At 43.5% G+C, this 27,663-nt stretch overlaps 2 protein-coding genes across 4 annotated transcripts in view; one reads left to right on the top strand and one right to left on the bottom strand.

The window, feature by feature from the left end:
- Positions 1 to 4,207, top strand: part of MYO7A (myosin VIIA) — a 121,776-nt gene extending 117,569 nt beyond the window's left edge. For all 3 annotated transcript variants that reach the window (XM_069969537.1, XM_069969536.1, XM_069969535.1), the window contains 4 exons: positions 177 to 293; positions 1,150 to 1,233; positions 1,912 to 2,031; positions 3,597 to 4,207. In XM_069969537.1, coding sequence (XP_069825638.1) covers positions 177 to 293; positions 1,150 to 1,233; positions 1,912 to 2,031; positions 3,597 to 3,686 — 411 coding nt within the window. In that variant the 3' untranslated portion in view covers positions 3,687 to 4,207. The remainder of the gene's footprint in view (positions 1 to 176; positions 294 to 1,149; positions 1,234 to 1,911; positions 2,032 to 3,596) is intronic.
- Positions 4,208 to 4,666: 459 nt separating this feature from the next.
- The window catches only part of GDPD4 (glycerophosphodiester phosphodiesterase domain containing 4), a 57,095-nt gene continuing 34,098 nt past the window's right edge, over positions 4,667 to 27,663 (bottom strand). Inside the window, exons 10-16 of the mRNA XM_069969538.1 lie at positions 17,215 to 17,365; positions 16,435 to 16,656; positions 14,580 to 14,737; positions 10,858 to 11,005; positions 9,588 to 9,670; positions 8,683 to 8,762; positions 4,667 to 7,374 (exon numbers count right to left, since the gene is read on the bottom strand). Coding sequence (XP_069825639.1) covers positions 7,271 to 7,374; positions 8,683 to 8,762; positions 9,588 to 9,670; positions 10,858 to 11,005; positions 14,580 to 14,737; positions 16,435 to 16,656; positions 17,215 to 17,365 — 946 coding nt within the window. The 3' untranslated portion in view covers positions 4,667 to 7,270. The remainder of the gene's footprint in view (positions 7,375 to 8,682; positions 8,763 to 9,587; positions 9,671 to 10,857; positions 11,006 to 14,579; positions 14,738 to 16,434; positions 16,657 to 17,214; positions 17,366 to 27,663) is intronic.

The raw sequence follows: 27,663 nt of genomic DNA, 5'->3' as shown, positions 1-27,663 counted from the left end.
GGATGGGGAAGATGAGGTTCTGGCTGTCCAGGCATGATGGGAGTTGTAGTTCTCCAACACCAGGAGGGCCTCAGGTTCCCCATCCCTGTTCTCCTCCATAGGTAGACACAGACCAATATGGTGGTTGTAGGTACCTAATATGGCAGCCATCACTGATACCTGGTTCCATCCTACAGTCCATTATCGCCTACTTCAATAAACACGCCGGGAAGACGCGGGAGGAAGCCAAGGTGGCCTTTCTGAAGATTATCTACAAGTGGCCAACGTTCGGGTCGGCTTTCTTCGAGGTGAAGGTAAGACGCACTTCTTAATGGTTGTGAGGATTAAGGCTTTTGGCGCTATCTTCAGTTCACAATGTCTGACCCCAAAGTTACCTCCCATTTCTACTTTCTTCCACCCACATTAAAGGGGTATTCCACTCCAACATAACTTTTGATATGTCGCCGCCCATGGTGAGTCTAACAACTCCTTCCATACTTGTTATTATCTATTCAGTCTCCCTCCCCCAGTTCTGAGCTCCTACTTTCTGGTGAAGACACAAAAATCTGTGTGTGAGCCTCTCTCTCCGTCTCCCCCTCCCTTCTGAGACGGCTAATGTAAACAAGTCCCTGGCAACCTTTATCTGCAACATTGTAGCTTCTTTGTAATGCTGGGAGGGTTAATCACAGTGAGTTCATCAGCAACCTGACCTCAGAATAACCCTCCCAGCATTACAAAAAAGCTACAATGTTGCAGATACAGCCAGCCAGGGACTTGTTTACATAAGCCGTCTCAGAAGGGAGGGGGGTGGAAGGGGAGACATAGAGAAAGGATCACACACAGATTTTTGTGTCTTCAGCAGAAAGCAGCAGCTCAGAACTGGGGGAAGGAGACTGAATAGATAATAACAAGTATGGAAGGAATTGTTAGTCTCACCATGAGCAGCTACATCGCAAACATTACATTTGAGTAGAATACCCCTTTAACACTCTGAAGCTGAGATCTATAGTGCTTTATAAAACCATAAGAAATCCTATGTTGATTAATGACCGACTGTGTTCTGTTCTTAAAGTGACCCCAGAGTCAGCCTTGGGTTTGCCGAAGGCCTTCGCAGGTGGAGAAGTTATAGTTAATGAGTCCAGGAATAACTTTTCATACTTTTTTCCCCAGCAAACCACTGAGCCGCACTTTCCTGAGATCCTCCTCATAGCGATCAACAAACATGGCGTCAGCTTGATCGATCCTAAGACGAAGGTAATGTCTGTAGGTTGGTCTTTTAGCCCCAGGCCATGTGTTAGAATACAGAAGACAGCAGGCCCCATAGCATGAAGATCCACCTGGACCCCCATTATGGTGGAGATGGTCTGGTGTGTGTTTCCCCTTTATGCCCTTTCCATCAGTTTCCTGCCAGTCCCTCACCCCTCTAATGCTTACAGTGCAGTTGTTGCCACCCAACAGGAAAAAGCTGGGGCTTCTATCTCCAAGGTCTCCATAGAAGCTGCACGGTCATGTCCTTACTCATATACCATGGGCATAGATAGAGCCTGTTTTACCCCTTCCCACCCCATAACATACTGAAACATCATGGGGTCACAAAGGGTTAAAGTAGCTGTGCAGTTTTCACAGGTTATCATGGTGACGTGGGTTACAGCTGTACTATATAGCGGTCACCCTGGTCGGGATTGGTGATAACTCTGATCCCGGCCATTTTACTCCTTAGATGCTATGGGAATCTTTTATTGCAGCGACTAAGAGGCTAAACACAAACAACGCCCTCCCCCCCCCTTACAATGATGCTAGTAGGCCCCCAGGTGTGCCATGTTAGTACATATAATACAATTGGGCTCTATGAAGTCGCTGCCTCCCTGGGAGGATTGCTGTGACTTGTAGTGCTATCGCTCCTCTAGTCTCGGCCTCTGTTGTTTCTTGCAGGACATTCTGGCCACTCATCCCTTCACAAAGATCTCTAACTGGAGCAGCGGGAACACTTACTTCCATATAACTATTGGGAATCTGGTGAGAGGCAGCAAACTGCTGTGTGAGACCTCGCTGGTGAGTCCATTCCTGCTTCTGCAGTCTTACCTATAGGTGGCACTAGAGAGGGAACTGGCATACATTACCTGGCCTGTAACAATTTCTACCCCAGCTCCTGCAGCTGCAATGCTACCTGTAGGTGTCACTAGAGAGAGAGATTTATTTCTTCCGATGGAGAGCTAATTTGCATAATTTATTTCCCAGGGAGCTTTGCCTGGCATGTAAGACTCCATACGCCAGCTCCTATCTTGTAACTCTACCTATAGGTGGCCCAAGGCCTTCGTTCTGCTAATGTATAGATAATTTGCATACTATTTTTGCAGGCAGCATTGCCTATAAGATTGCTTCTCCTCAAGGTAAAAAAGTACTCTTAAAGGGAATGTATCAGAAAATGACTGGTTGCTTAAATGTTTTTATGTTAAACATATTTTTAAGAATTTTTGGTGGCATTTTTTTGATTTTTCTATCTATATTATAAAATAATCCTGGAATCGTGCAGCTTCCATTCTCACCACTGGGGCTAAAACTACGCTGAGACTTCCTGTTCTGTCTGTAGTGATAAGAGGAGGCTGCTGTAAAGTGATCTCTATAGCACTGCAGCGTCATGTGACACTAGTAGATAGAGGAGACAATAGCAGCTCCCTGTGGAATGACCTCTTCCCATGTCACAGAGCACGCTCAGTAATGTTTCACATTCATCACAGGGGGACAGAGTCTTCCTATTGTCATCTATGTCCATGAGTCTTGCTGTAAAGCATGTTACTAAATGCTGTTAAAAACAGCTCAGGCAAGATCCCATAACAATATACATTAAATAAATAATACAAACATAACAGTTAAATAATAGAAACAGATTGAAATAAAAAAATAAAAAATTTAGTGTCTTACTCTAATTAGTAAAGTAAAAGTCTGTCTATTGTCATCTATGTCCATGAGTCTTGCTGTAAATCATGTCACTAAATGCTGTTAAAAATAGCTCAGGCAACTTAGCAGCTCCCATAACAATATACATTGAATAAATAATACAAAAATAACAGTTAAATATTAGAAACAGATTGAAATGAAATAAAAAAAAATTTAGTGTCTTACTCTAATTAGTAAAGTAAAATTTAGGTGAAACATGCCCTTTGATTTTTTTTTTTTTTTATTTCAAGCATTTTTTGTATAATAAGTCTACAAAAAATTTGCATAACATGTTTCCCAGAGAGCATTGCCTGGTTTGTAAGACTCTCTATGTCATCTCTATGTCACCTCCTGTCCCTGCAATCTTACTTACAGGTGTCACTGGAGAGAGCTTTTATTTTTCCTTCTAGAAGAGCTCATTTGCATACTTTTTTTTCCCAGGGAGCATTGCCTAGAAGACTTGTTCTCCTCAAGGCAAAACAGTAGTCCTCAAATACTTTTATTTTTAAACTTTTTTTTTCCCTTATTTAATTAAAGTGAGGAAAGGGAGTGCAGAGAATAAGAAGCAGAAGGTTAAGGGCCTTATGTTCAGAACCCCAATGGTCCCAATATTTAGCGTTTTGTGGAACCAGTAATCACTTCTATGAAGGATGTTAAGTTTCCAATCTCTTACTTGTCAGGGCTACAAGATGGACGACCTGTTGACTTCCTACATCAGCCAGATGCTGACATCAATGAGCAAACAACGAGGGGCTAAAGGCAGCAAGTGAACTGAGAGGGAGCGTTGGCATCTGGCCATAGACTTAATCCGCTGCCTGAAGTCTGTGGGGTATCCATGTAGCTGGGGTAAGACGTTCACCCCCGAAGTCTGGAACATGAGCGGGGCCGAATCCCAAATCTCATCTGATTCAGAGTCTGAAGGTTCAAACTCACCGTCCAGCGAGGATGACTACCTGTGAGGGTGGAGTGACAGTAGGGGGCGCTGTATTTGGATGGACCCTTTGGTGTTGTGCAGGGGGAGACTGTCCCTGGTATCGGAGGCCCATGTCGTGTATTGGATGTGAATTTACCGTATTTGGTTGGAGCCGCCGTTCAGAACAACACGTGATAAGTGATCGAGGAGGCCGCAAATGCCCCAGACAGCACAAAGTGGACTTTTTATATAAAATCTAGATTATAATATATTCCCAATCCCAGAGTCTTCTAGGAACCTTCCAGTATTTAAGCCGAAATTTAACTTCTTTATTTATTTAACTTAAAATGATGATGTCTTAATTTGTTTTGAAATTTTGAATTTGAAAAAAAAAATATATAATTCAGAAAAATACAGAAGTTTCAATGATCTGTTTATAATGACAGCGGCAAAAGCCTGAAATATATCAGCCGAACGCTGCCAGATAGAAGGTTACTGATCCTGAGTTACATCCTGTCTTATACTTCAGAGCTGGAATCACTATTCTGCTGGTGGGGTCACTGTGTACATACATTACATTACTGATCCTGAGTTACATCCTGTATTATACCCCAGAGCTGCACTCACTATTCTGCTGGTGGGGTCACTGTGTACATACATTACATTACTGATCCTGAGTTACATCCTGTATTATACTCCAGAGCTGCACTCACTATTCTGCTGGTGGGGTCACTGTGTATATACATTACATTACTGATCCTGAATTACATCCTGTATTATACCCCAGAGCTGCACTTCTTTATTAGTATTAGTAGCAGTATGATCCTATGGTACAACTTTTGTATGAAAAAATCCTTTATTTTATGTATTTATTTAAATTAAATAATCGCTCCATTTATTTATAATATCCCCCAGCAGTAAGTTTGTATGCTTACTCACCCGCGCTGATCGTTCTGCCATGGTACGGTGTTCTTTCCTTGTTCTGACGCTGTTCAGGTCTTGTCGGGTACCCTTGTGACTGCCCAGACTCTGTGGCAGCTTTGCTGAGGCCAGAAGTCTCTGTCTTATGTATCTCTGTATCTCTATGTGAGCTTCTTATATAGACAGAATAAAGTGACTTCTAGTCATAGACACGATTACATCTACGTCTAAGAGGACCTGAACAGCGTCAGCACAAGGAATAACACAGGTGCATGGGAAAGGGATCAGCCCGGGTGAGTAAGCGCACAACCTCACTGCCAGGTGTCCTTCATAAAGCAGCAGACATATCTGACATCAGAGACCAGACAGACATCAGACTGTACAGAAAATCCATTATTGCTCTCGGCAGCAGCTTCTTCACTCCAGATCTGACAGGAAACACCAATCATTTTCTAAAATACATGAGATGATATTAAATATTTATAAAAACAATAATGATAATTTTTTAGATGTGCCTGTCACTTTAACTACCCTCCCTGACAATGATACAAGTGTCACAACGACCATATAAAACACCAGTCTCCCATCTGTATAAAAATAAAATATAAAACTGGGGGAACTTGTCTAGTCCAGGAATAACTTACAGTATATCTGTGTAACCCACCAGCTCCTGGGGAACTATAAGTCCCAGCATTAAGAGGGGGGGGGGGGGTCAAACAGGTCATCTAAGATGTAATTGGAAGTTAATTGGGCGCTATATAAGCAAATACATACTTAAAGGAGCAGATCCAGTGTAATAGCGGAAATGGCAAAATTCTTACAAGAAAATAATACAGGGCTGAAAATATTAAAATTGGAGGAGATTTATTGTAAGATTCTCTGTGTTGCCCATAGCAACCAATCACAGCTCAGCTTTTAGCTCTGATCAAATGAAAGCTGAGCTGTGATTGGTTGCTATGGGCAACACAGAGAATCTTTAGCGCCATCTATCCATTGTTTCTAGACTGAGCCTGTTTGAAGTTACAGGCCCGAGGCCTGAGGCTGCACCACTGGGGATGTGTTACCATGGAGACTGTGTGGATCCAAATCATCCACAGCAATATTTACAGTGAAAAAGTATTTGAACCCATATACGGTCTCCATGACAACACTGAGCGCTGTCTCAGTAGTGCAGCCTCAGGATTTGGTACTAGAGCCTATCATATCATACAAGGGAATATAAACAGTAGTAATCCCTATGGATGACATATGAGCCCCGTACGGTGGAGGTGCCCCCATTTTTCTGGTACATTTGGAGGGGGCAGCAGTGATTAGTGGTCAGTAAGTATATACATGTTATGTTGTTACATGTTCAGGGGCCCCACGTTATGTTTGTTGTCAGACCCCAGAGGCCCGTACAGGTTCTACTGTATCTTTCTGAAAGATAGTATCTCCAGTCCTTGACTGTGTACACGACCATGAAGTCCACCGTATATTGCCAGTCTGAAGGTTCGGAGCAGTGGTGTGCTAGAGGAGGTCCTGGGATTTGGAGTTATTAGCATCTTATGTGTCTGGACTTGATTTAATCAATTATGGTTCTAGAGTTGTCTTGAGAATCTAAGAGAACATGATGTGATCAATAATGGTTCTAGAGTTGTCTTCAGAGTCCAAGAACGTGATGAGATCAATGACTGTTCTAGAGTGGTCTTGAGAGTCTGAGAATATGGTGTGATCAATAATGGTTCTGGAGGTTGTGTTGAGAGTCTGAGAACATGATGGGATCAGTAATGGTTCTAGAGTTGTTTTGAGAGTCCGAGAACTTGAGGTGATGAATAATGGTTCTGGAGGTTGTGTTGAGAGTCTGAGAACTTGATGTGATCAATGATGGTTCTAGAGTTGTCTTGAGAGTCTGAGAATATGGTGTGATCAATAATGGTTCTGGAGGTTGTGTTGAGAGTCTGAGAACATGATGGGATCAATAATGGTTCTAGAGTTGGGGAGAGCGGTACATTATAGTTCTAGGCTTCTTGGTTGAAGGTGGTATGATTAAACAAGATGGAAGATTCTGAGCAATCCGGACGCTGGCTCTTACTGAAGACCATGGTAGGATCACATGGTCCACTGTAGAGATACAGAAATTGGTAGGCACCTCCTTGCCTGCGGGGGCAGCACTGAGTAGTGATCAGTAACAGGGGTCTCCTGCACACAGACATCCTTCTCTTGTGCCAATCATTGTGGCTGAGAGCAGCAGTGGAGGGTGGAACAGGTCAGTGTGTTATCCCTTACTATGAGGCTGACACTACAGGAAGCCATAATGCTGGCCTGGGCACCACCACGGGTACTGTTACTAACCCCCGGGAGTGCCCAACGCTATACCTATCCCTCATTTCTATCTCCAGTTGTGGGTAGCGGGGTATGGTACCAGCTGATTCTCCACCTCCTGCTCCATGGTCAGGCTGGTGACTCAGTAAAGGGAGGAGAACCTCTGTACGGTCTTGGAGCCATAGACGGTGATGGGCTTTCTCTGTCTAAGTCTCTCCTTCAGGCAATTTCCCCAGAGCCCATGTTCTCAGCGCCAGGTCTTGCACTCGGGGTGGTCGGGAGACTCCTGCCGTAGCTGTCTTCAGATATTGACATATCCATCTCTGTAGAGACAGGAAGGTTTTCAGAATCGGCAGATAAAAGCTGGGTACTTATCCTGGTGTCAGTTACCACATCCTACCACTAGAGGGCAATGTAACACTCATTATAAATAGTATTGTCTGCAATAACTAATAGAGCATTAAGGCCCATGGGGATGCCGCCCTTGGCTATACACACAGACCCCAGAATATACTTTGGATGGATTTAAAGGTTTTAGGTGTTTGCTTAAAGGGAAACTATCTGCAGGTTAGAAGTCTCTAAGCTGCCTATATGTCCCTATAGGGCGGTGAGGAGGAGTTTATTACTAGAAGTCCAGTCCTAGAGACAGAGGAGATGACTGGTAATGGGAGGGTGGGCTAGGGTGGTCCAGTCCTAGAGACAGAGGAGATGACTGGTAATGGGAGGGTGGGCTAGGGTGGTCCAGTCCTAGAGACAGAGGAGATGACTGGTAATGGGAGGGTGGGCTAGGGTGGTCCAGTCCTAGAGACAGAGGAGATGACTGGTAATGGGAGGGTGGGCTAGGGTGGTCCAGTCCTGGAGACAGAGGAGATGACTGGTAATGGGAGGGTGGGCTAGGGTGATCCCGTCCTGGAGACAGAGGAGATGACTGGTAATGGGAGGGTGGGCTAGGGGCTAGGGTGGTCCAGTCTTGGGGATAGAGGAGATGACTGGTGATGGGAGGGTGGGCTAGGGGCTAGGGTGGTCCAGTCTTGGGGATAGAGGAGATGACTGGTGATGGGAGGGTGGGCTAGGGGCTAGGGTGGTCCAGTCCTGGGGACAGAGGAGATGACTGGTAATGGGAGGGTGGGCTAGGGGCTAGGGTGGTCCAGTCCTGGGGATAGAGGAGATGACTGGTAATGGGAGGGTGGGCTAGAGGCTAGGGTGGTCTAGTCCTGGGGATAGAGGAGATGACTGGTAATGGGAGGGTGGGCTAGGGGCTAGGGTGGTCCAGTCCTGGGGACAGAGGAGATGACTGGTAATGGGAGTGTGGGCTAGGGGCTAGGGTGGTCTAGTCCTGGGGACAGAGGAGATGACTGGTAATAAGAGGGTGGGCTAGGGGCTAGGGTGGTCCAGTCCTGGGGACAGAGGAGATGACTGGTAATAAGAGGGTGGGCTAGGGGCTAGGGTGGTCTAGTCCTGGGGACAGAGGAGATGACTGGTAATGGGAGGGTGGGCTAGGGGCTAGGGTGGTCTAGTCCTGGGGACAGAGGAGATGACTGGTAAAGGAACAAATACCACATACACTTCTAGCATCATTGTACTGCTAGGATATGTGGACAGGGGGCGCTGTGCGGCACCACATCACTTACCGGTTTTAAATGTGTTATAGAATCCGCTGTCAGAAACTTCATTACTTTCTGGGCAACATGAGAAGCCTCTCTCTCTCCACCTAGAAGTGTACAACATATAGTCAATCCTACTACAATCCTACCCTAGACCACCAGGGAACAGATATTATACCCTCCACTATACCAGACCACCAGGAAACCGTATAGTGGACAGTATAATATCTGTTTTCTTCTGGTCTAGTATAGTGGAGGATATACTTGGTGGTCTGGTATAGTATGGGTATTATATCTGTTCCTTGGTGGTCTAATATATACCAGACCACCAGGGGACAGATATTATACCCTCCACTATACCAGACCACCAGGGGACAGAAAGTATATCATCCACTATACCAGACCACCAGGGAACAGATATTATACCCTCCACTATACCAGACCACCAGGGAACAGATATTATACCCTCCACTATACTAGACCACCAGGGGACAGATATTATACCCTCCACTATACTAGACCACCAGGGAACAGATATTATACCCTCCACTATACTAGACCACCAGGGAACAGATATTATACCCTCCACTATACTAGACCACCAGGGAACAGATATTATACCCTCCACTATACTAGACCACCAGGGGACAGATAGTATACCCTCCACTATACTAGACCACCAGGGGACAGATAGTATACCCTCCACTATACTAGACCACCAGGGGACAGATAGTATATCCTCCACTATTCTAGACCACCAAGGAAATAGATTTTAACAAATCTGCTCCCCTAAACCATAAGGGAAAAAAATATTATTACTTAAGACCACCCAGGAAACAGATATAAATCCATCCTCTTCTCCAGACAACCAGGGACATTATGCTACACACAACCAGGGAAACAGGTCCAGGTATCAAACAAGTCAGACTCACCAGTGCAGCACAAAGATGAGAGTAATGAGGAGAGCGGAGACGACGTCAGAGAGAATCCACATCAGGTTGTACTGAGCCGGGGTCTGAAACACAGCACAGAGGGATGTCACCTGAGAAACAGGCCGAGGGCCTCCTTATGATATATAACCTCCATAATATATATCACCCATCTATATAACCGCCATTTATTATACAGTATATCATCCATCTATATAACCTCCATATAACATATATCACCCATCTATATAACTGCCATATAATATATATCACCCATCTATATAACCTCCATATAATATACAGTATATCATCCATCTATATAACCTCCATATAACATATATCACCCATCTATATAACCTCCATATAACATATATCACCCATCTATATAACCTCCTTAATATATATCATCCATCTATATAACCTCCATATAACATATATCATTCATCTATATAACCGCCATATAATATATATCACCCATCTATATAACCTCCATATAATATACAGTATATCATCCATCTATATAACCTCCATATAACATATATCACCAATCTATATAACCTCCATATAACATATTTCATCTATATAACCTCCATATAACCTCCATATAACATATATCACCAATCTATATAACCTCCATATAATATACAGTATATCATCCATCTATATAACCTCCATATAACATATATCACCAATCTATATAACCTCCATATAACATATATCACCCATCTGTATAACCTCCATATAACATATATCACCCATCTGTATAACCTCCATATAACATATATCACCCATCTATATAACCTTAATAATATATATCACCCATCTATATAACCTCCATATAACATATATCACCCATCTATATAACCTCCATAATATATATCACCCATCTATATAACCTCCATATAACACATATCACCCATCTATATAACCGCCATGTAACATATATATCACCCATCTATATAACCTTCATATAACATATCACCCATCTATATAACCTCCATATAACACATATCACCCATCTATATACCCTCCATATAATACATATCACCCATCTATATACCCTCCATATAATATACAGTATATCATCCATCTATAAAACCTCCATATAATATATATCACCCATCTATATAACCGCCATATAATATATATCATCCATCTATAAAACCTCCATATAGTATGTACTGTAACTTCTATATAACAGACACATAGCAGTAGCTCCAGCTTCTCTGTAGTTATTGTACATGAACCTATGACGGCACTCTGACCATATTACCAGGAGAAACATGGGCTCCTTCATCTTCTTCAGATCATTTACAGAATTAGTGGTGACAGAATAAGCTCCAGAGCACCAGGCCAAGGAAAACAGCCACGGCTCACTGATCACATACAGGTTAGTGGTGATATTGGCAGCCGCATATTTACTGTAATAGAGAAAGACACTGTGTGATTTACAGACATCTTCTTGTATATAGGAGCAGTATTATAGTAGTTATATTCCTGTATATAGGAGCAGTATTATAGTAGTTATATTCCTGTATATAGGGGGCAGTATTATAGTAGTTATATTCTTGTATATAGGAGCAGTATTATAGTAGTTATATTCTTGTATATAGGAGCAGTATTATAGTAGTTATATTCTTGTATATAGGGGGGAGTATTATAGTAGTTATATTCTTGTATATAGGAGCAGTATTATAGTAGTTATATTCTTGTATATAGGAGCAGTATTATAGTAGTTATATTCTTGTATATAGGAGCAGTATTATAGTAGTTATATTCTTGTATATAGGGGGGAGTATTATAGTAGTTATATTCTTGTATATAGGAGCAGTATTATAGTAGTTATATTCCTGTATATAGGGGGCAGTATTATAGTAGTTATATTCTTGTATATAGGAGCAGTATTATAGTAGTTATATTCTTGTGTATAGGAGCAGTATTATAGTAGTTATATTCTTGTATATAGGAGCAGTATTATAGTATTTATATTCTTGTATATAGGAGCAGTATTATAGTAGTTATATTCCTGTATATAGGAGCAGTATTATAGTAGTTATATTCTTGTATATAGGGGGCAGTATTATAGTAGTTATATTCTTGTACATGGGGGCAGTATTATAGTAGTTATATTCTTGTATATAGGAGCAGTATTATAGTAGTTATATTCCTGTATATAGGAGCAGTATTATAGTAGTTATGGTTACCATATCCATACTTGTGTCGTTTGGGGGCAGCCTTCCCCGCCGGTGGTGCTGGCTGGGTTTTGGTGGGGCTTTTTGGGTCTGGTCCTGTGACATTGGGGTTGCAGGGCCGTTCCATGGCCTCCCTTCCCTGCAGGTGCACGCTTTGCGGGGTTGGCGGTCGCTGACCGACACGGTGTGGAGTTAGCGTAGGGACCCGTGTGGACCAGAGGACCTGCGCGGTGGTACACGGGGCAATATGGCTTGATCAATTCATATACAGACACTCTGGTGTTGATTTTTAATATAGGCCTAGCGGCATTGGTATCAGCCATAGATGGGATGTGCAGCCGTTCCATTCTCTCCAGTTCGTGTTTTGCAATTCTCCCTCTCTGAACAGCTAGCACTCCTTTATAAGACCCACATGACCAAAATTAGCAGGAGATGCCTGTGCTCACATGTCTGGACCCTATGTCTTCCCCATTCTGTGAGAGCAGTAATGGTAAGTGTAATACCATATCCATACTTGTGTCGTTTGGGGGCAGCCTTCCCCGCCGGTGGTGCTGGCTGGGTTTTGGTGGGGCTTTTTGGGTCTGGTCCTGTGACATTGGGGTTGCAGGGCCGTTCCATGGCCTCCCTTCCCTGCAGGTGCACGCTTTGCGGGGTTGGCGGTCGCTGACCGACACGGTGTGGAGTTAGCGTAGGGACCCGTGTGGACCAGAGGACCTGCGCGGTGGTACACGGGGCAATATGGCTTGATCAATTCATATACAGACACTCTGGTGTTGATTTTTAATATAGGCCTAGCGGCATTGGTATCAGCCATAGATGGGATGTGCAGCCGTTCCATTCTCTCCAGTTCGTGTTTTGCAATTCTCCCTCTCTGAACAGCTAGCACTCCTTTATAAGACCCACATGACCAAAATTAGCAGGAGATGCCTGTGCTCACATGTCTGGACCCTATGTCTTCCCCATTCTGTGAGAGCAGTAATGGTAAGTGTAATACCATATCCATACTTGTGTCGTTTGGGGGCAGCCTTCCCCGCCGGTGGTGCTGGCTGGGTTTTGGTGGGGCTTTTTGGGTCTGGTCCTGTGACATTGGGGTTGCAGGGCCGTTCCATGGCCTCCCTTCCCTGCAGGTGCACGCTTTGCGGGGTTGGCGGTCGCTGACCGACACGGTGTGGAGTTAGCGTAGGGACCCGTGTGGACCAGAGGACCTGCGCGGTGGTACACGGGGCAATATGGCTTGATCAATTCATATACAGACACTCTGATGTTGATTTTTAATATAGGCCTAGCGGCATTGGTATCAGCCATAGATGGGATGTGCAGCCGTTCCATTCTCTCCAGTTCGTGTTTTGCAATTCTCCCTCTCTGAACAGCTAGCACTCCTTTATAAGACCCACATGACCAAAATTAGCAGGAGATGCCTGTGCTCACATGTCTGGACCCTATGTCTTCCCCATTCTGTGAGAGCAGTAATGGTAAGTGTAATACCATATCCATACTTGTGTCGTTTGGGGGCAGCCTTCCCCGCCGGTGGTGCTGGCTGGGTTTTGGTGGGGCTTTTTGGGTCTGGTCCTGTGACATTGGGGTTGCAGGGCCGTTCCATGGCCTCCCTTCCCTGCAGGTGCACGCTTTGCGGGGTTGGCGGTCGCTGACCGACACGGTGTGGAGTTAGCGTAGGGACCCGTGTGGACCAGAGGACCTGCGCGGTGGTACACGGGGCAATATGGCTTGATCAATTCATATACAGACACTCTGGTGTTGATTTTTAATATAGGCCTAGCGGCATTGGTATCAGCCATAGATGGGATGTGCAGCCGTTCCATTCTCTCCAGTTCGTATTATAGTAGTTATATTCTTGTACATGGGGGCAGTATTATAGTAGTTATATTCTTGTATATAGTAGCAGTATTATAGTAGATATATTCTTGTATATAGGGGGCAGTATTATAGTAGTTATATTCTTGTATATAGGAGCAGTATTATAGTAGTTATATTCTTGTACATGGGGGCAGTATTATAGTAGTTATATTCTTGTACATGGGGTCAGTATTACAGCTGTTATATACTTGTCCATATGGGTCAGTATTACAGCTGTTATATACTTCTCCATATGGTTAGTTCACAATATCTAGTTTATTAAACGTCCCATATAACAGGATTATGTACACTGCTGTGTGTTGTGGTCGGGTGGCTCTGTATTAGTCTGCAGTGTGATATAACAGCGAGTCGGGGACGTTCGGATCCTATAATCAGTAATTGGACCTCTCTGGAGCCAGGTGTGCGTGGGCGATTGCTGCTGTGAAGGGGCCATTAGACTCAGCAGTGGGCTGTGAACCTGGATTGTATGTGTGGATAAAGATCATTATCATTGTGTCACTGCCACAAAACAACCCGGATTATAAATAGATTCCTGCTTATAACATTAAAGCTTTCTTAGAAGCAGAACACAGGCTTCACATTAAAAACTAAGTAATAGCAAGTAAGTAGCTTGCTGCCATGTCAACGCTGAGGGCCTTTATTAATACACTATAACCTGGTTGTTAGACACCAACCAGCCATAACATTTTACAGCGGTGACTGCAATCCTGGCCATTATATCACAGCTGGCGCCCCCTGCTGGAGACATGGCACAGCGCCTGTACCATCCACTAGGCATACTAATATGTCCTACTGCAAATAGGACATAATGGTAAACACCTCCTGCCCACCTGGATCTTTTTGTCATGCTCTTCATTTTAGAACAATCTAGGTAGTCAGAGTCAGTGGAGTAAGGCAGACATTATAATGTACAGTGTTTAGTGACTACCTGATGTCTTTCTGGGACATCTGGCTGTACGGCAGGTTCAGTTTCACAATGTTATAGCTCATAAGTTCATTGATACTCGCTGTGAAGCCCAACGTCTGCTGGAAACCCGGAGCCACGGACTGAACGAAGGATCTCATGTCATTCGCCAGCCATAAGACCTAAAGGAAAGGATTGAGACATGGGAAAAGTCAGAGACGATCTTTGCATGTATGTAGACATCAGGGACTATACATTCATGTATGTCTTATACTCTTGGGACTGATCCCATTAAAACCGACTTGATCTACCATCAAAAATCTAATATATATGACCACTTTCTTCAACATTTACATATACAGTGCGGAATCTGTTGGCGCTACACAAATAAATATTATTATTATTATATGATAATACAGTGGGCCACTGCACGTTCCCCATATGAAGCATCAACAAATCTAAAGTAAGAAGCAGAAAAATTGAGGTGGAGTTGCCAAAACAGTCTGGGGGACTGATTCCATTACAAATGACTTGTTCTACAACTATAAATCTAATATATGTCCACTTTCTTCAATATTTCCATATACAGTGGGCTACTGCACGTTCCCCATATGAGGCATCAACAAATCTAAAATAGTAGGGGAAAAAAATTGAGGTGAAGTTGCCAAAAACGTCTGAGGGCTGATCCCATTATAAATGACTTGTTCTACCATAAAAAATCTAATATATAGCACCTTTCTTCAATATTTCCATATACAGTGGGCCACTGCACGCTCCACATATGAGGTATCAACATATCTAAAATAAGAGGAAGAATAGATTGAGGTGAAGTTGCCTAAAGGGCTGATCCCATTAAAACTGTCTTGATCTACCACCAAAAATCGAATATATATGACCACTTTCTTCAACATTTACATATGCAGTGGGCTACTGCACGTTCCCCATATGAGGCATCAACAAATCTAAAATAAGAGGCAAAAAAAAAAATTAAGATGAAGTTGCCAAAACAGTCTGGGGGGCTGATCCCATTACAAAATACTTGTTCTACCACCAAAAAAAACTAATATATATGACCACTTTCTTCAATATTTCGCCACTGCACAGTTCCCTTATGAAGCATCGACAAATCTAAAGTAAGAGGTAGAGTTGCCCCAAAAGTCTGGGGGCTGATTCCATTAAAACTGGCTTGATCTGCCACTAATAATCTAATATATGGCATATACAGTGGGCCACTGCACGTTCCCCATATGAAGCATCGACAAATCTAAAGTAGGAGGCAGAAAAATTGAGGCGGAGTTGCCAAAACAGTCAGGGGGCTGATCCTATTAGAAATTACTTGTTCTACCACCAAAAAAAACTAATATATATGTCCACTTTCTTCAATAGTTCCATATACAGTGGGCTGCTGCACGTTCCCCATATGAAGCATCAACAAATCTTAAGTAAGAGGTAGAAAAATTGAGGTGGAGTTGTCAAAACAGTCTTGAGGGCTGATTCCATTACAAATGGCTTGTTTTACCACATAAAAATCTAATATATGGCCACTTTCTTCAATATTTCCATATACAGTGGGCTACTGCACGTTCCCCATATGAAGCATCAACAAAATAAAAATACAAGGCAAAAAAAAAAAAAAATTGAGGAGTTGCCAATAGAGTATGCACCAAAGGGAAGTCCCATGTTTGATCCTGCTACTAGGCCTCTCCCATCAGTCATCAGTCTATTGAATAACCAAAAAGAATAGAAGGTCTATAGAAAATGAGGGTTTGCTTGCTGTAGCACCTATTTGTATTACATCTATTGGTGTTCAGACATCTAGCCTGTGGGTAGGAGCTTGATAATAACATGTTAGTACAGATATTTTATGACGGCTATATACCAGTCTTGGATCAATAGCAGCTTCATTGATAACTTCCAGCGTCCGGTTAATCCAAGTGTCACGGTAGGGATGATCCTGAGGGGGGCGATAGAGATCAAAGAGGACCGTCTTATTGTTGCGGTCGGCGAGCTTTAGATAATCGACTAGTTTATAGATGGACTGATTTGCAGCCCTCTGCTGGTCTTCACTGGACAGGGATCCCATCTGGGAAAATGGAGGTTTCTGGAGAAAAGAAAGTAAAAAGATTTTTTTCAGAATAAAACCTGCAAGATTGTTCAATTTTTTTCTTCCAAATCCATTGGTGCCAGAAAGTGCCAGAGATTTGTAATTTACTTCTATAAAAAAAAAAAAAAAAAAATCTCGAGTCTTCCAGTACTTATCAGCTTCTGTATGTCCTGCAGGAAGTGGTTATTCTTTTCAGTCTGGAGAGCAGGAGAGGTTTTCTGTTGGGATTTGCTGCTGCTCTGGACAGTTCCTGATGTGGACAGAGGTGGCAGCAGAGAGCGCTGTGTCAGAGTGGAAAGAATACACCACTTCCTGCAGGACATACAGCAGCTGATAAGTGCTGGAAGACTGGAGATTTTTTTAATAGACGTAAATTACAATTCAAAATTGGTGAGCTACCCCTTTAAGCAGCCTGCGGCCAACAGATGGGTATTGCAGCCACCCAATTCTTTAATATTCACTGAGAGCCAACCTGTTGACTAAAACTCCCCAGAGAAGACCATCTCCTGATCCATGATCCCCAGTATCCGTCTTACTATAGGACTTTGCCATCACCTGTGTAAACCACTTCCCAGCATTAAGGTTCTCCAGCATATCCCAAGGAAACAGGGCGGCGTTGATGTTGGTAAAGTTAGGAAACACGTCCTTCACGTTTGTGGTTCTCCTTAAAGTGCTGTCGTGCATAAGGAAAGGGACCCCGTCATAACTGGAAGGGAAACCATTATTGTTATTCATAGCAAACATAAGATGCAGACCATAACCACCGCGCACCGGACGGGCGCCACAACCGCAGCACAGAACCATCCATTCATACAGCCACAATGTCAGACTTGTTAAAGATCCTGGGTCAGAGACATGTGGCATTACGTAATACAGCTCTATGTATACATCTACCCCCCCAATAATAGTGGAACCACAAGTACCAGCAACAAAATAGTAATGTCTGCAGATAATCGACTTGTGAAATAATCAATATTCAGACTAGAAATATGTGTATGATAGTGATATTACATTGCAATAATTGTAGACATCTATATTTCTCTCAGAGCTCAAATTCGGTTTAATCTGCTTAATAATAGAATATTGTTCCTATTGTGGTGAGCCCCCGGATGATGTTGTAGCGGTGGGACGGCCGGTCACTTGCTAGATGGAAGTGTGACGCCACTACTGTGGTGGATGGCCGAGATACAGCCGGACCTTGAGGGTTTTGTCACGTGACGCCAGGTGGGCACACAGGTGTGATTGCACACCTGCTTTTAGGCTATGTTCACACTACGTAAGTTTCCGTCCGTAGCGCGTTCCGTGAATAAGCGGCCGGAGACTTACGTAGTTTGCGTACAATGATAAGTATACGATCTACGGCTGCACAGTTCACACTACGTACAAACTTACGCCCGGATCGTACGCGGCGCCGTAAAAAATGAACCAGACCATTGTTTGCGGACGAAAATGCCGTAACTTACGCCCGTAGCGTTACATGCGGTCCCGTACGTAGTGGTGATTTCTTCATTTTTGCAGCTTTTTGTGCCGATCCAAAAGGTTCTGTGGGGTGTCGGGGCTAGGCGAAGATTTCCAAGTAAAAGACCGCTGTCAGATAGCTACGTAGGGCGCTCGGGAAGCCTAAGTAGACTTCGGGCGTAAGTTTGCGGTCCGTACGTAGCCGGCCGCAAGTAGCGTAAATCTCCGGCCGGAGTTTACCGCGTATATGTCTGTCCGCGAAAATATGCGGCCGGTCATATACGCAGTGTGAACATAGCCTAAAGGAATAAGGCCGGTTGTATCCTTCTCCCCTGTGCTCGGTGTCCTGTCAGGTTGCTGCCGGGTCCCTTGGGATAGTGTAGTCACAGGTGGTCAGAGCGGTGTAGTATCCCTCCCGAATAGTGGTAGTGTGGTGTCCCACTGGGGTGTTGCTCTTCTTTACACCCCTTGTAAAAGTCTGTACTTGTTTGTGGCCTTCTTATAGCTGTAGTCTTACCAAAGATGACCAAAAGATTTCGCTGTATGGTAAAACTAAGGTCCAGAAGCTATACAGCTGAAGTATCTCAAGGGTTATTTTTGTGTCAGATGTGCCAGATTCTGTTAGCCAGTAAAATCACTCCTTTCTTCTCTCCTATCCTCTCTTTCTTGTCCTTATCTCTATTGCACCCTTTCCACCCAACCACAGCGCCTCTTACACGCTGGTTAGGAAGTTAGTCCCCTGGGCCATGGCCCTCTGCCAGGTCCCCTCTATATGTTCTTAGTCAGTACCCCGCATGGGTAGGACGCAGAACAGTCAGCTCTTACAAACTTCTTTCTTGAAGCACCAAATAAGCTGTATGATGCACTGCTAAGCCCTTTAGGACAGGACTAGCCGACCAGGGCCGTCTTAACAGCATTATGGGCCCCTGGGCAGAGGTGCGAATTAACCCCCCCCCCCTAGCGGCCGCCGCCCCTCTTATCTTCTTATCTGGTAAGGTACAGTGGTACCTTGGTTTAAGAGTAACTTGGTTTAAGAGCTCACAGTTTTTCAAAACTGTGACTTGGTTTAAGAGCATTGTTTTGGTTTAAGAGCTACCTGTATTGGGTGGGAGGGCGGGTGAAGGAGGGACATGGTCTGCATAGCGGGGTCTACAGCCCTGTACTCTGACCCAGGAAGTCTCCCTCACCTGCCAAATCATAGCAGATTCACTTCAGGCTGGGGCCTACATCAGGGGACAGGACTGTGGGGGTAATCTCTCCATAGCTGTAACCCCTCTCTCCCCGGACAGAGAGTGCTGCATGTATGTGCCCACATCTGTCCTGCTCATTCCTTCATGCTCCCTGCAGTCTCTGTCAGCCCTTGTGTTTCCCATCCGCTCCATTACTGTACAGTAACTTATAATATCACAATATGTTTGTTTCATCTGTTTTATATGTTATTCAGAATAATAAATCATTATTTTTTGGGTGTGGAACCAATTGTCTGCATTTCTATAATTTCTTATGGGAAAATTTGCTTTGGTTTAAGAGTGATTTGGATTACAAGCACGGTCCTGGAACGAATTATGCTCGTAATCCAAGGCACCACTGTATATTGCCTATAATAGTGATTGTCATATATGTTGCACACATACAGTATATCACTATTACAGGCAATATACCTTACCACCTATTTATCTACCATATAGATACAGGTATAAGGGTGGAGCAGTAGGTAGGTGGTTATATAGCCTATAATAGTGATATATGTGTACAAATATATATATGGGGTACAGGTATATGTGGGGTATACAGGTGGTGGGTAAAAGCCTAATTAATATATATTGGTGCCCCTCTCTATATATGAGACATGTTGCTGTCCCTCTGCATATACGCCATGTTGTCTCCCTGTATACTGTATAATACAGGGAGTCTGTGTATACTGTATTATACAATATACAGGGAAACGACACGGCTTATATATAGAGAAGGGCCAAACAACATGTCTTATATATACAGAGGGGCAACAACATGACTATTATATATGAGAACCATGTTGTCTCCCTGTATGTATACTGTATAATACAATATACAGGGAAACAACATGGCTTATATATAGAGAAGGGCAAAACAACATGTCTATTATATATGAGAACCATGTTGTCTGCCTGTATGTATATACTGTATAATACAATATACAGGGAAACAACATGGTTCATATATAGAGAAGGGCAAAACAACATGGTTCATATATAATAGTCATGTTGTTGCCCCTCTGTATATATGAGACATGTTGTTTTGCCCTTCTCTATATATAAGCCATGTTGTTTCCCTGTATATTGTATTATACAGTATACATACAGGGAGACAACATGGTTCTCATATATAATAGTCATGTTGTTGCCCCTCTGTATATATGAGATATGTTGTTTTGCCCTTCTCTATGTATAAGCCGTTTTGTTTCCCTGTATATTGTATTATACAGTATACATACAGGGAGACAACAATGGAGTGATAGGTGAAGGATAAGTATATAATACACTGCTGTATACACTGAATGGAGATATATATACACACTCAGGAGGAGGATAAGTATATAATACACTGCTGTATACACTGAATGGAGATATATATACACACTCAGGAGGAGGATAAGTATATAATACACTGCTGTATACACTGAATGGAGATATATATACACACTCAGGAGGAGGATAAATATATAATACACTGCTGTATACACTGAATGGAGATATATATACACTCAGGAGGAGGATAAGTATATAATACACTGCTGTATACACTGAATGGAGATATATATACACACTCAGGAGGAGGATAAGTATATAATACACTGCTGTATACACTGAATGGAGATATATATACACACTCAGGAGGATAAGTATATAATACATTGCTGTATACACTGAATGGAGATATATATACACTCAGAGGAGTTACACCCCCGATCCCTCCCCCTCCCTGTTTACCAGTTCACCCACGGCCCTGTCTGCATCCCTGCAGAGAGCACTCCCATGATTAACCCCTTCCCTGCCAGCTAGCCTCCCCCCTCTGGTATCAGCACATACTCACTCAGGCTTTGTGCTTCAGGCCTCCAGCTTCTCCTTCCTCTCAGGGCTCTGCTGGTGACGTCACTCTCCTGCTCCGCACGGGAATGCAGGGGGTGAGAGAGACCTCTAGTGACCGGAAGCAGAATGCAGCTTCCGGCCACAAGAGTGAGCTGTGCACAGCCCCTATCTACCAGCGCTGATCAGGAGCACTCCCAGTTAAAGGGACAGGGAATATGTCACAGGGCAGGGGCCCCCTAGGACGCATGGGCCCCCGGGCAGCCGCCTACCATGCCCAATGGTTAAGACGGCCCTGTAGCCGACAGATAACCTCAACCAACGCCGAACTAGGAGTAACTACAGTGCAGGACAGTCTCCGTAGAAAAGCCAAAGAGCTAGGAACTGATCCGGGTGGAGCAAAGTTACTAAAAGTCAATTAACTCCATCTCGCATCTCCATCTGTACTTAGGAAACCCTAACCATTCCCCTCATCCCAGGTAACAAGGTCTGGGGCCTGTGTCACCCATTAGTACGGTTCAGCCAAAGCTAGTGGGCATAAGGTGGTGTGAAGACTATAGGAAAGGTCAATACACGGGCACAGGTTGTTTCTTCTTCTTCTACAAGTATTCTTCTATACACTCCAACCTCCCGGCAGAGCACATTGCTACTTGGGTTGAGACTCTCACAGCACTCTCCTCTCTACTACGCTACCTCAGTACAACTCTACCGACTCCACTATATCCTACTCAGCACTTATCACACATATCTGGTGGTTCTATGTTCGTGTAATTATTGGAACTTTATCACGTGTACCTGAAGATCCGTCGTATTATCTGCTGCACATTTACAAGTAGTAACCAAGTCAACGTTATCAGCTGAGTCCGTGATTATTCTCTACCACCTGCACAGCATATACACCGCAACCTTGGGACATTTCCCCTACCTGCGGATGGCGGGTCCTACCACTATTCGGGAGGGTTACTACACCGCTCTTACCACCTGTGACTTCACTATCCCAAGGAACCCAGCAGAAACCCGACAGGACACCGACCACAGGGGAGAAGGGTACAACCGATCTTACACTATAAAAGCAGGCGTGCCATCACACCTGTGTGCCCACCTGGCGTCACATGAAAAAACCCTAAGGTCCGGCTGTATCTCGGCCATCCACCGCAAGTAGTGGCGTCACACTTCCATCTAGCAAGTGACCGGCCGTCCCACCACTACAACATCATTCGGGAGTCACCACAGTAGGACCCACCACTCACAGAAAGGGGAGATGTCCCAAGGTTGCGGTGTATATGCTGTGCAGGTGGTAGAGAATAATCACAGACTCAGGTGATAACGTTGACTTGGTTACTACTTGTAAATGTGCAGCAGATAATACAATGGATCTTGATATACACTGGATACAGTTCCAATAAATACTCGAACATAGAACCACCAGATCTGTGTGATAAGTGCTGCGTAGGATGTAGTAGAGTTGATAACCTTGTACTGAGGTAGCGTAGAAGAGAGGAGGCTGCTGTGAGAGTCTCAACCCAATTAGTAATGTGCTCTGCCAGGATGTTGGAGTGTAGAGAAGAATACTTGTAGAAGAAGAAGAAGAAGAAACAACCTGTGCCTGTGTATTGACCTTTCCTATAGTTTTCACACCACCTGATGCCCACTAGCATTGGCGGAACCGTACTAATGGGTGACATAGACCCTGTTACCTAGGATGAGCGGAATGGTCAGAATTTTCCGAGTACACTTGCGCTGCAAGATGGAGTTCAACGACTTTTAGTAACTTTGCTCCACCCCTCAGGCGTGCACAGTCAGGGAACGGGGGCCATGGGACAGCCCTGCGACCCCCATGCCACAGGACCAGACCCAAAAACACCACACCAGAACCCGGCCACCTGAACCATATTTTGTTTCTCTCTTTTCTCCGTGTATTGCACTCCTCCTGGTGAGACCCACATGACCGCAATTAGCAGGAGACACCTGAGTGCTCATGGTTTTAATCCCTCCTGTCTTTTCCCATTCTGTCTGCAGCAGCTATGGTGAGTGTAATACCTTATCCAGACTTGTGCTGCTTGGGGGCGACCTTCTCCGCCGGCGGTGCTGGCCGGGTTCTGGTGTGGTGTTTTTGGGTCTGGTCCTGTGACATGGGGGTCGCAGGGCCGTCCCATGGCCCCCGTTCGCTGACTGTGCACGCCTGGGGGGTTGGCAGCCACTGACTGGCACGGTGTGGACTTAGTGTAGGGACCCATGTGTATCAGATACCGGCACGAGGTACATGGGGCAGTATGGCTTGATCAATTCATACACAAAATTCTGATGTGTTTTTTATTTAGCCTAGGGGCACTAGTATCAGCCATAGGTGTGAGGTGCAGCGCTTTTTCTTCCCTGAACCATAACTACTATAATACTGCTCCCTATATACAAGAATATAACTACTATAATACTGCTCCTATATACAGGAATATAACTACTATAATACTGCCCCCTATATACAGGAATATAACTACTATAATACTGCTCCTATATACAGGAATATAACTACTATCATACTGCTCCTATATACAGGAATATAACTACTATAATACTGCCCCCTATATACAGGAATATAACTACTATAATACTGCCCCCTATATACAAGAATATAACTACTATAATACTGCTGCTATATACAGGAATATAACTACTATAATACTGCTCCTATATACAAGAATATAACTACTATAATACTGCTCCTATATACAGGAATATAACTACTATAATACTGCCCCTATATACAGGAATATAACTACTATAATACTGCTCCTATATACAAGAATATAACTACTATACTATTTCCATGGCCTCCCTTCCCTGCATGTGCACGCTTTGCGGGGTTGGCGGTCGCTGACCGACACGTTGTGGAGTTAGCGTAGGGACCCGTGTGGACCAGAGGACCTGCGCGGTGGTACACGGGGCAATATGGCTTGATCAATTCATATACAGACACTCTGGTGTTGATTTTTAATATAGGCCTAGCGGCATTAGTATCAGCCATAGATGGGATGTGCAGCCGTTCCTTTCTCTCCAGTTTCCGTATAACTACTATAATACTGCTCCTATATACAGGAATATAACTACTATAATACTGCTCCTATATACAAGAATATAACTACTATATTACTGCTCCTATATACAAGAATATAACTACTATAATACTGCTCCTATATACAGGGATATAACTACTATAATACTGCCCCCTATATACAAGAATATAACTACTATAATACTGCTCCCTATATACAGGAATATAACTACTATAATACTGCTCCTATATACAAGAATATAACTACTATAATACTGCTCCTATATACAAGAATATAACTACTATAATACTCAGTGATGTAGCTAGGATTCATGGGGCCCCATAGCAAAAACTTCTAAGGGGCCCCCCTTCCCTACGCACAACACAAAGCACTGCGCATATATATCTGCTTTACTGCTGCTGCACTGATAACCCCTGACCCCTGCATGGAGCTCTGCACAATTTCCTTTCCTACTTGATTGCGCAGCTGGAGAACAGAGGTCAGAGGTTATCAGAGCAGTGAAGCAGACATCTCTATCTTCTGCTTGTTAACCGTTTTTTGTGTTGCAGCATGTAAGTAAACATTTGGTCACTTACACGCTGCAGTACATAAGGGGTTAAGCAGAAGGACACATGCTCTTACCTTCTGCTCTGGGCCCCCCTCCTGCACGGGCCCCATAGCAACAGCCTATCCTGCCTCTATGGTAGCTACGCCACTGATAATACTGCTCCTATATACAAGAATATAACTACTATAATACTGCTCCTATATACAGGAATATAACTACTATAATACTGCTCCCTATATACAAGAATATAACTACTATAATACTGCTCCTATATACAAGAATATAACTACTATAATACTGCTCCTATATACATGAATATAACTACTATAAGGCTATGTTCACACTACGTATATTTCAGTCAGTATTGTGGTCCTCATATTGCAACCAAAACCGGGAGTAGATTAAAAACACGGAAAGGCTCTGTTTACACAATGGTGAAATTGAGTGGATGGCTGCCATATAACAGTAAATAACAGCCATTATTTCAATATAACAGCCGTTGTTTTAAAATAACGGCAAATATTTGCCATTAAATGGCGGCCATCCACTCAATTTCAACATTGTGTGAACAGATCCTTTCTGTGTTTTTAATCCACTCCTGGTTTTGGTTGCAATATGAGGACCACAATACTGACTGAAATATACATTGTGTGAACCCAGCCTAATACTGCTCCTATATACAAGAATATAACTACTATAATACTGCTCCTATATACAGGGATATAACTACTATAATACTACTTCTATATACAGGAATATAACTACTATAATACTGCTCCTATATACAAGAATATAACTACTATAATACTGCTCCTATATACAAGAATATAACTACTATAATACTGCTCCTATATACAGGGATATAACTACTATAATACTGCCCCTATATACAGGAATATAACTTCTATAACACCTCTCCCATGTTGTATAACTGCTATAATACTGCCCCTACATACAGGAATATAACTACTGTAATTCTGCCCCATTAGACCTGAACAAATAGGAGCATTGTCCTACACATTGGATTTGTCTTCGGCAGATAGGTAGCGGTAGATTTCTATCTGTATGGTTGGGAATTACGGGGATTTTCTTACATGTTGATATAGTCTCCCTTCTATCTGTTCTTAGATTCTTCCCGCAGATATAGATGAGTATATGATAGATAATCTGGTTGGGGGAGGGGTGAGGTCATTTTTAGGTCTCGTTCACACGGAGATTGTGGTGTTGGGGGGCAGGGCTCAGTCTCCTCTATCAGGTCGGGGGATTAGTCGTTGGACACCGTCCCATCAGTTCATTTACCATTATCGATGTCAGAGATCTGATAATTGGAGACTTCACTTTGTATCTTCCATCTCCCAATCTCTCCGCTAACTCCACTCGTTATAAACCCGCCAATATCTTATCCCATAAATGGGTTATGTTATATATGTCTCTGAAACGGAAACACTATGGTCAGTGTCAGTGATCTCCACCAATCAGACCGCTCCTTTCTATGAAAATGAAAAAGCTGAAAATTTGGAGGAGAACCCTATAGGTGTCTAGAGAAAAGCATGTGTGGTGATACAGCACTCGGCCAGGGATGGAATTGTCGTGACGCCTGTGCCCGTGTTTAGACTATGTTGTCTGACCACCTTCTGCCCTACAGTGTCGGGGTATTCGTCCTACTAGGGTGACACAAGCCCCAGTCATGGTTTCCTGGGTGAAGTTTTCCGGTGTCACTTGCGCTGCGAGATAGAGTACGTAGACCTTCATTACAGTAACTTTGCTCTATCCGGGTCAGTTCTTCTGTAGCTTAGGATACTGCCCTGCACTGTATAGAGTGGTTCTCACTGTGGGCTGGGATTGATCCCTGACTTGTCCTCCTTGTAGCGTCTAACACTGTATAGCGGAGATAGTTAGACTAAAGAAACTGAAAGTCTCTGGTTGCTCCATACACGTGGGTACTGACTTCCCAACACAACTGGACTGTCCCGGACAGGGGTCCTGAAAGAGCCAGGCCCTGGCTTAACTACAGCAGGGATGCCTAATCTGTGTGTCCTCCTCCCATGAGAATCTGAAGGAAACTCTCCTACTCTTCCTCCCACCTAGTGACTACTTCCTACAGGGATATGTATAACCCCCTGTGAGTGGTGGAGAAGAATGTGTTCAAGAAGAGATTGAAAGTGATAGGTTAGATAGAGTATCGCTATTGGTCAGCAAAGTACATAACATAGAAAGAGCAGTAACCCTTTGTTAACTACAGCTGTGCAATAGATACAGGTTCACACACAAAACACTGACATCTGGTGGTGAAACCAATAAATACCTTTATCACCACCTGACTTTGAGTGAAGGGCTTTTGCGACAGGTGTGTTACACCCATGGTGGGACACCACACATGTTTACTGCCATACACCACCATGAACTGTACTATTAACCCCATCACTATATAGACATTTTATACTGGCTTTAGTACAGCAAAAAAAATAAAAAATTCTATCAAATCGACTGATGCCAGAAAGTACCAAAAAGAAGAGAATTGTAATTTGCTTCTATTAAAAAAATCTCCAGTCTTCCAGTACTGATCAGCTGCTGTATGTCCTGCAGGAAGTGGTGTATTCTTTCCAGTCTGACACAGTGCTCTCTGCTGCCACCTCTGTCCATGTCAGGAACTGTCCAGAACAGCAGCAAATCCACATAGAAAACCTTTCCTGGTCTCCAGACTTCCTGCAGGACATACAGCAGCTAATAAGTACTGGAAAACTTGAGATTTTTAAATAGAAGTAAATAGCAAATCTATGTAACTTTCTGAATTTTTAAAAATAAAAACATTGTTGCCAGGGTACCCTTTAAGGCCTATTTGGAACATTTACACCAGGTTTAT

Source organism: Dendropsophus ebraccatus, chromosome 5 (assembly GCF_027789765.1).
Source record: "Dendropsophus ebraccatus isolate aDenEbr1 chromosome 5, aDenEbr1.pat, whole genome shotgun sequence".
Classification (NCBI taxonomy): Eukaryota; Metazoa; Chordata; class Amphibia; order Anura; family Hylidae; genus Dendropsophus; species Dendropsophus ebraccatus.
Note: the sequence above shows the minus strand (reverse complement) of the source record. Positions and strands in the feature narration are given on the sequence as shown.